Source organism: Abrus precatorius, unplaced genomic scaffold, assembly GCF_003935025.1.
Source record: "Abrus precatorius isolate BTA unplaced genomic scaffold, Abrus_2018 Scaffold6, whole genome shotgun sequence".
NCBI lineage: Eukaryota > Viridiplantae > Streptophyta > Magnoliopsida > Fabales > Fabaceae > Abrus > Abrus precatorius.
The window spans coordinates 8,210,604-8,221,061 of record NW_020874406.1 but is presented as its reverse complement, the minus strand read 5'-3'; the positions used below and the strand labels follow the sequence as shown (position 1 = coordinate 8,221,061).

The window sequence follows — 10,458 nt, the reverse complement described above, 5'->3', positions numbered from 1 at the left end:
TTTTTTTCTTTTTCTTATAACTATATAAATAGTAAGGGTAATTTACTTTAAAAAAATGAAGTGACACTAAATATGAGTGTGATGACAGAAGTTCTCTTAATTTCATAGAATATGTCATTTTTGTAATATTGCTCTGTAACAATTTTGTAAAACAAAGTTTTAAAATTAAAAAAGGTGGAAATATTTTATGTTAGAAGGAATATATTTATATATGTTTTACTATTACTAACCCATGGAACTTAACCATTTTACAAATTAATTTAACTTCAGTTCTTATTTATAAGTAAAAAGTTAGTATCCACACTTTTTTTTTCACTATGTATAGAAAACATTTTTTAATGAATAGATTTACAAATCTTTTAATTAGTAAACAATAAGTGAATTTAGTTAATTTTAGAAAAATCATAAATATTACAAGATGTTATGCATTTATTATCATTTATGATCATATTTAGACATTGTTTTTACCATGTATTTTCAATTTGACAAATTGAAAAAGATTGCAATTCTAAAATTATTATTGCATAAGTTGGAATAATTGTGTGCTAATTAATTCACAATTTCAATTATGTGAATCTTTTTACCTACAAATAATAAATAAATTTAGTTAATTTTAGAAAAAAATATTAAAAAAATGAAACATTTATTATTACTTATTCTATCTATCATTTTTGAGCTATAAATTCCTACTTTGATAAAAAAACAATATAATGCGTTATACTAACTAATGAACTTTTCATTTACTGTACGAATATTGTTACAATATTTGATATAGGCTCTCTTTTATTTCATAATGTATTCATCACGCTTAGAAATAGCTTTTTATTGTATGTAGAAAAGCATTAACCTTTTTGGGAAAGACACCAAAACGAAATTTTAGCAGACATAAAAATTAACGTTTAATTGCATAGATTTACGAATCTTTTTATTTGGAAACAATAATTAAAATTTGTTAATTCTAGAAAAATTATAAATACTAAATGATGTTTGAAATTCAATATAATATTACAATCTTAGAAAATTTGTAACTTTAATTATTATTATTTTTATTTCTATATGTATATACAAGATGTTGTGATGTGTGAAATTTACCCTTGATTATGTTATATAGATTTGTATATCTTTTATCTGTAGACTATTTAAATTGAAGGAACTTTATAAAATCATAATTATAGACTAAATATTTTTTAAAATTTAATTTTGATTATTTTAATTCAATAATTATCATAAATTTTGTGATCTCTTGCATAGAAAAATGAAGATAATTCTTTCTTATTTAGACTTTATTTGAATGTTTGCAAGAGTTAAAAAAAAAATTTGAAGGAGAAGAAACGATTAATCTCTCTCATTTAAATATTTAATACTAAAAAGATAGAATGATTGGAGGTTTAATTATGTAAATAACATTATTGTTATTTATATCTTTTATTTATATTTTTTTATTTTTTAAATTTTTAAAAAAATACAAAAATAAATATTTTTCTTTATCTAAAAATTAATATTTATTTTTTATAATTTTTTTAAAAAAATTATCACTTTAAAAATTAACCTATTTTGAAAAAATTATTTTATTGCTATTCTTTTTTTAAAAAAAATTAACATTACACTTTTTTAAGGAAAAAAAAAAGATAAATTAATCATTTAAAAATTTTATTTAAAAAAATCAATTGAAATTAAAAAATTAACATTAAAAGAGTTGTGAAGTTTAGAAAAATCTCTAACTCTTCTCTTTATAATTAATTAAATTCCAAACAAGAGTTAAGTTCTACTAACTCCCTTTTCCTAAACATAAAATTTAAACATAACCTTAATCTCTTGCATTCTACATTTGTGTCTTCTACATATTTAAGATTTAGTGCAATGCTTCTTTTTATTTACTACTCTCGATAAACTTGTGAATTTCGGATAGTTATAATTTTCATATATTTTTATTATTTTTAAATACTTTACAAAAAACTATTCAATAAAAAACCATATATTTAATATATTAAAAACATAAACATGTTTTATACTTTCTTTATTCATTAAATAAAACATCATAAAAAGTTTAACTACTTGGCAGTGAGAGGGATCAGGGTTTTCATTTTCCTAAAATGAGATTAACAACAGGCATTTAAATTACGTTTTTATTTTTATTAGTTTCAGATCTTATATTTAATTTTAAGCATTTACAAATAGCAATAATTTATTTAAAAAATTCAGATTTATTGCTATGATTTTAGTTCCTTATTCCCGTTGAGCGATTAGATTACTAATTTTTTATTTTTATTTATTTAATTATTTTTTCCTTTAACTGATTTGAGGAAAAGATAATATTTTTTTCAAAAAAAGAAATAGTTCTTCTAAATGGTAATGTATCTTTAAATTGTTTATTAGTTTTCATTTTTGAGTCTATAAAACAAGAGTCGTGAGAGAGAGAGAGAGAGAGAGAGAGATGATGCACACAGAAGAAACTCAAGTTGCTGAATCCAACAATGAGATGGATTCTGTGGCTGTCGATGCAAAGCAAGAAGAAAATGTTGCAGTGACAAGCATGGGACAACCCAGTGAGGTTTCCCCACCGATAAATTTTACCGGCAGCGGCGGCAGTGCACCGGTTCCGGCAGCAATGAGGGTGGAAATGAATCATATGCTGACGCAAGCTTTGGAACACGGTAACCACATGCACGTATACCATTGTTTTACTTGCTTTTATTTCCTTTTCTATGGTTCTAAAAGTTTGAATTTGATGAAAGTGTTATGTATGCAACATGCGATCAAGACTAAATTAAACGCAAATATATTGTGATTATTTTGTTGTCTTTTGATTAACCATTGATTATCACAATTACATTTAAAAAAAAAAACTTATTATTACTTTGTCAAATTTCATCAGTACTATACCTACTCGATCATTTACAAATTACACATTTCATTAAGTTTTAAATATAAATTATTTGAATACTTTTAATTTAAATTAAAGATAAAAACATTCATAAAAAATACCATAACTATATCAATTATTTTACTATTTTATATTTTATTATATTTTTAACATATTAAAAAGTTAAAATATTTACTCCATAAATTATTATTTTTAAATATTATAACATTTTAAAAAAATAATCAATTATAAAAATGTATTAAAAAAAATATTACTAACATTTATCCATTATTTATGTTGAATATCATCGTAAATAATGAACTTGGGTCTTCATTTGCTTTTGCACTTTGCAGGATCAAATCGGAATTCCGTTCGAGTAACTCTGGTCGTCGTGAATAGCTGTGAGGTGCTATTATTTTTCCTTTTTTTTTTCCTTCATTGTATGTTATATATTGTTCATCTCATTCCCTGAAAATTCCTCGTTAGTTTTGGTTTATAAATTAACGAGTAACATCAATTATCTTTTTCAAGTTGCAAATTGTTTCAAAGAGTTGAGATTCATTAATATTAAGTGTCAAATTTGAATATTTAATAGCTTTTTATAAAATAGGAGATTTAATAATAATCATTGATTAAATTGTTTGATTAGTTAATCACGCATTGTATAACATTTCAAAATCTCAGCTATTATATATTCTTTTTCAGGATATTTTAGAGAAATTAATACCATATGCTGCAAAGAAAGAGATCTTCATCTTGGGAGCAACTGGAGTGGTGTCATACGTTGAACTTCTCAATCCACAAGAAGCTCTAGTTGCAAACACTGTTTTACAAGTGTGTCTTCATACTTTATTTTCTGTTGTAATTTGTCTACTCTTAGAAATAGCGGTGCTCAACTTCCAATGAATATGAATTTCTTCTGATCATAATAGAACATCTTTTCTTAATGGGCAATACAATACGTGTGGACGTGCAGGGGCATTTCGAGATTGCTTCAATTGAAGGTAACATTGTACTGCCAGAAAAACTAAATAAGAACAAGAAGAGTCTGGTCACTGTTTTAGTGGCTGGAAATGATGGTCGAATTCGAGGAGGACCTGTCCGAAGCTTAATCGCTAAATCCTCTGTTCAGGTCATTTTATTTTACATAATCACCTTTCAAGTTATTACAATACATATTAATCTAAAATTTGAATGGTAGGATTAATTAACTTTTAGTAGATCATAATAATAGATTACCTTTGTGCATGTAAATCAGTAAATTAATCCTTTTAAGAGAAATACTGCTAACGACAATGGCTGTTTTTTTTGGCTATCATTTGGATGCTGTAAGATAAATTGTAACGTTTGAGAACCCACCTCATACAAATCACATTAATTTCTTAGAATATACGTAAAAATGTTAATTAATTAGAACTGGACTTTTGTATGAAACCTTGCAGGTGGTTGTGAGTACGACGAATAAGAACACTATATATAACATGGCATGTAAAGAATACTCAACAGGAGATGAGCTTCCAATAGAGGACCAAGCAAAACGTATGACAGAAGTAGTGGATAAGATCTATAAGGCTACTTTGAAAGAGCTCAATGAAACAAACGTATGACTATGATTTCATGGTTTGTTTCGTTGTTGTGTCTTATAACATTGAGGCCATGTGACATGTTGATTTATTCGACTTCATAGAACCTTAATATGAGTTGTTTATAATTAAATCTCATATTATTGAAACATGAAATTTTATTCTGTCAACTTCGTGCGTATAGATACGCACTAATCCTCGTTTTAGAGTATGAATAGTTTTACTCCTTCATTATTTTTATTAAATTAAAGACATTTAGAAGCATCAAAACCAGTTTTGAAATAGAAGGGTGAAAAGGTGACAACAAAAATTGAAAAACACGTTAAAGTACTATTGGAGCTAAAAAAATAAAAATAGAGAACAACAAGGACAAGTACGTTTTGTTTTATAATTTTGAAGAAGGAATGCATTTAAATTAATCAGTAACAGTACAATAAATAAAGAAAAAGAAACCACTTAACCAAGATATCAGCAAACGTGGATAACAAAAATCAACTTGCTCCTAAAGTATAGGAACCACTTATTGATTGGGAAGCCTATCTAATAAACTAAAAACGATAAAAAAAAATTTAACATGCAGTAACAAAAGCATATGTTTAACACTCCTCCTTGCTTTAGGAACTGCAAACTCTAATTTTTTGCCTTAAAAGTTCAAATTTGCTAATAGGCAGTGACTTTGTAAATAGGTCGGACAATTGATCTTTAGACTTGTAGTAAACTAAGTTTACTTCTCTACTTTGTTGCATCTCTCTCAAAAAGTAGAGCTTGATGTTGAAATGTTTAGTCTTTCTATGATACACCGGATTGTTTACAATTGAAATTGTTGCCTGGTTGTCAACGAAAATTTGAGTTTTGTTCTTCAGTTGTATATGTAAATCACATAAAATCTTCTTCAACCATAGAGCTTGATTTACAGCTGATGTTGCTGCTATGAATTCAGCCTCTACAGTAAATTGTGCTACAATCTCTTACTTCTTTATGCACCATGAGAAAACTCCTGAGCCTAGACTGAAAAAGTATCCTGAAGTACTCTATGTCATCAATGGATCCAGCTCAATCACTATCAGAGAATCCATGCAACCTGAATTCTTGACACTTCTCAAATTTGACACCATAATAAACAGTGCCTTTGACATACCTTAATATTCTTTTAGCTGCTCTTAAATGCATTTCACTAGCACAATGCATAAATCAAGACAAGAGGCTTACAGTAAATAGAATGTCTGACCTTGTTGCAGTGAGATATATTAGACATCTAATCAAGCTCCGATAATATCCTTCATCAATTTTTTCAGCACCATCTTCTTTGTTTAACTTCTCCTTTTGACTCATTGGTGTGCTAATAGTTCTACATTCCTCCATTTGAAATTTCTTCAATATTTTCTTTGCATATTTTTTTGACAAATGAACACTTCATTCTCACTTTGTTTGATCTCAATTCCAAGAAAATAGGTCATGAGACCAAGATTTGTCATTTCAAAAGCTTGCATCATTTCTTGCTTGAACTCCTCAACAAGCCTTGTGTCATCTTCAGTCACTAAAAGATCATCAACATAGAGGGAAACTATGATAAGGTTATTTCCCTTATGTTTCACATAAAGAGTGGACTTTGATACGCTTTTTGTAAAGCCTATGCTCAATAGGTGGTCATTTATCCTGCTGTACCAAGCCCTTGGCGCTTGTTTTAGGCCATAGAGGGCCTTTTTGAGAAGATAGACTTTATCTTCTTCACCTTGCTTCATGAATCCTTCTGGCTGTTCCACGTATATTTCTTCTTGTAAGTCTTCGTTAAAAAGGTTGATTTAACATCTAATTGAAATATTTTTCAGCCTTTTTGCACAACTACTGTTAGCACTAATCTAATTGTATCTAATCTGGACACAAGAGCAAAAGTGTCAGAATAATCAACACTGAAAATTTGTGCATACCTTTTAACTACAAGTCTGGCCTTGTACTTGTTGATTGAGCAATCTGCATTAAGCTTTGTTATGAAGACCCATTTAACTCTAATGACTTTTTTGTCGTCTGGCTTGTCAACTAGCTCCCACGTTTTGTTTTTCTATATCATAGATATCTCCTCCTCCATTGTAATTTTCCATCTTGGGTCTTTTAGTGTTTCCTCACAACTAGCAGGTTCACAAAGTGCTACATTACATCTTTGATAGATGTCGGATAGTAGCCTTTTGCCTCTGATTGGAGGTTCATCTTTTAATTCATTCTGTAACAGTTCTGTTGTTTGCTTTCCAAGATGATTATCTCTAATGTTGTGAAAGGATTCAGTTGTTCTTTGTGAGTTCTTCCAATCCCATTGCTGACCTTCATTGAAGTGCACATCTCTAGTGATTAGAGTTGTCAATTTGGCCCTTGACCCACAAGTTCTCTTATATAACTTACTACATAGCCCCATATTTTTTAAGCCCTATATATAATGGGTCTATTTTGGCCCTAAGCTCTAATATATAAACAAAATGTAGGTTCGGGTTAGGGCCAAAGGTGGGTTAGCCCACGCTTTTTAGAAAGTAGTTTATAAATATTATGTTACTTTTTTTAATAAAAGATACATATATTTTTTTTATTTTTATTGATTATTTTATTTAAAATTAATAAAAAAAGTATCTTAAATATAAAAATATAATTTAAAAAATAAAAAATTCTATCAATTTAAGCTAAAATTTAAATTTGCAAACACTCATTAATTTTTGCTAAGTTCACAAGTTACTTTTTTACACAAATGAATTTTGCAATATTAAGTATCATATGTTTACAATTTTCATGATGACAGTGTTATATTTTTTTGTAGCATATTAAATATTATTAAAATAAATAATTTTGAGTATTTTGATAATATATGACTTAACAAAGTTAGCTAACATTATTTTTATCATCAATTTTGTGTCTCTATTGTCACTTTAAGATATTTATAGAACATGTGATCTTCTTAAAATAATTTTATAAAAGAAATAAATAAATATTTTTTAGAGAGCAATTAATAAATATTATTTATTTTTATTAAAAAAATACATGTGTTTGTTTATTATTTTTATTAAAATATTTTATTTAAAATCAAATTTTAAATATAAAAGATGTATTTTAAATATAAAGTAGTTTATCAATTCTGTCTAATCAATTTATTTCACTTTAAAAATAAATTCTATCAAATTAAGATAAGTCAAAATTTAAATTTGTAAACATTTATTAATTTTTAATAATTTCATAAACTACTTTTCTGTATCAATGAATTTTTAATGTTTTAAGTAGCTCCTTCTCATGCAACATGCATCTAGCCATCTCTATCACTGATCTGTTTCTCCTTTCACTAGCCCCATTCTGCTGAGGAGTGTGAGGCGTTGTCAATTGATGTTCGATCCTAACTTCATCACAAAATTGATTAAATTGTACTGATGTATACTTCTTCCCATTGTTTGATCTTAGACATTGAATCTTGCAACCACTTTGAGTTTTCACCATTTTCTTGAACTTCATAAATACTCCAGCCACTTCATGCTTGAATTTCAAGAAAAAAAATTCAACACATTCTTGCAAAATCATCTATGAAAAGAACAAAGTAGAGACTACCTTGTAGTGATGATGTTATTTGAGGTCTTGCCACATCAGTGTGAATTAACTGCAATTTGTGAGAGGCTCTCTAAGCTGATTCGGGGAATGACCTTCTGCTTTGTTTATCAAATTGATAAGCATTACAATTTGGCAAATTGTTAGAACGTATTGGTAAACCTCTTGACATGTCTTTCTTCTTCATATTCAACATTCTTTCAATATGGCAATGATCAAGTCTCTTGTGCCAGAGTTCTGTGGGACTAACTTGAGTGTAATAGGCTACCTGCTCCTCCTCTGTGGATCAAATGAGAAGCTTTTACCTCTCATTTTAACCCTTAGAACCTCACTGCTAGCAATGTCATAGATAAGGCATTGTTGTTGTTCAAATGACACTTTGAATCCCTTTTCAATCAACTGACCTACACTCAGGAAGTTTTGGTCAATGTCAGGTACAAAAAGAACATCTGAGATTATTTTTGTACCTGAACCCGTTGAAATTGCTATGGTTCATTTTCCTTTTACAGAGATATAGCCACCATTCCCTATTCTGACCTTTGAGACATTAGTGGGCTTCAAGTCCTTAAATAGAGTCTTGTCATATGTCATGTGGTTTGTACAACCACTGTCAATCAGCCAACATTCTGAATTACTCCTTGCTGAAAAACATGTTGCAACAAAAATATGACCTTCTTCTTCCTTAACAACTTGGGCATCAGCTTCATATTGCTGAAATTTGCTTTTGCAAATCACATCTTCATGTCCAAGCCGATTGCACTTGCTGCATTTTGCGTCTAGTCTTCTCCAACATCTGAATGGTGGATGACTCATTTTGCCACAATGCTTACAAGGTGGATAATTTTTCTTTTTTACCTTCACCTTTACTTTGACTTTTTGCAGCACTTTCTCCTCCTTGATGCTTGGCTGGTAATGCACCTTCAACCACATGATCCTGTCTCATAAGCCTTCGTTGCTCTTGAGCTTGCAAGGCATGTAACACCTCTGTCAAGGGGATCTTGGACAAATCCTTTGTGTTCTCCTAGGTAGTTATTAATGCTTCATATCTTTCAGGCACTGTAACTAGAATTTTTTCTACAATTCTAGAATCAGTAAATTGAGTGCCCAATAACCTTACCTTATTAGCAATGCCAAGCAACCTGTTCAAGTCTCTTTGATTGTCTCAAACTCTTTCATTTTTTGCAGCTCAAATTCTCTCATTAAATTAAGCACTTGCATGCCCCTTATCCTTTCATTTCTTGCATACTCCTACTTTAAATAATCTCAATTTGCTTTTGCTATTTTTAACATCATAATCGTAGTGAAGACAGTTGTTAAAACACCAGCAAAATGGCATGATTTGGCTTTTGCCTTCTTGGTTTTTCTCTCCCTGTGACTTTTCAGTTGGGCCATGGTAGGATTTTCTGGCAACGGATGAACAATGTAATCCTCTTCCACAGCTTCCCATATATCCAATGCCGATAGGTAGGACTCTATTCTCACTGCCCAAAGGTCATAGTTCTCCCCATCAAAGATGGGTGGAGCAATTTGGGAAAAGCTTGCTTCAACATCCATTTCACAGGTCCCGTAAGAAAATCGTTGTGATACCAATTTGTTAGAGTTAAAAAAATGAAAACAGAGAAGAATAGGGACAAATATGTTTTGTTTTGTAATTTTGAAGAAGGAATGCGTTTGAATCAATCAGCAATAATACAATAAATAAAGAAAAAGAAACTACTTAACCAAGATATTAGCAAACGTGAATAACAAAAACTATCTTGCTCCTAAAGTGTAAGAACCACTTATTGACTGAGACGCCTATCTAATAAACTAAAATCGGTAAAAAAAAATAATTTAACATGCAATAACAAAAGCATATGTTTAACAAGTACTGCAACTTTTACTACAATAATAACAATCAAGATTTTTCTTATTACTTTTGAAAATATATAACTTTTTTTAAGAATAGAATAGAAAACAAGTCTATTAACATAATATCGGACCTCATGCATTTAATGATGATGGGTCAGAATAGAACCAGGTGTTCAATAGCAATAAGATAATAAAGCCACTATTTTGATATGGTAACCACATTTTGGGCAGTATCACAAGATGATTCAAAATTGTTATTGATGATTTTGTAATGCTTGTAACTATATTTTATTGTAGAATATGTTAATAGACATGTTCACCAAACCCAAAGACATCTGACACTAACCAAATTAATAAACGAGGGAACCAAGGCCATCGATTTCATGTTATTATATAAATACGACCTAAACATGCTAACAGATTGACAAGACATGTCTAGATCATCAGATAAGCAGACGCAAAGAAATATCAATTACTAACCTACAACCATTACTTTTATTCCTATACTCCTCTGATTCTTCAATAGCAGGGACACAAAGTTAAGGATCTTCTAAACCTCTATCTCTCCCAATTGATGGTGTATGTTCT

General features: G+C 29.2%; 1 protein-coding gene across 1 annotated transcript; it reads left to right on the top strand.

Moving 5' to 3' along the window:
* The first annotated feature begins 2,437 nt into the window (after positions 1 to 2,437).
* LOC113870102 lies at positions 2,438 to 4,470 on the top strand. The gene is made up of 5 exons (XM_027506702.1): positions 2,438 to 2,654; positions 3,217 to 3,269; positions 3,569 to 3,697; positions 3,840 to 3,995; positions 4,306 to 4,470. The coding sequence occupies exons 1-5, from the start codon at positions 2,438 to 2,440 to the stop codon at positions 4,468 to 4,470; spliced, it is 720 nt and encodes a 239-aa protein (XP_027362503.1).
* The last annotated feature ends 5,988 nt before the right edge of the window (positions 4,471 to 10,458 follow it).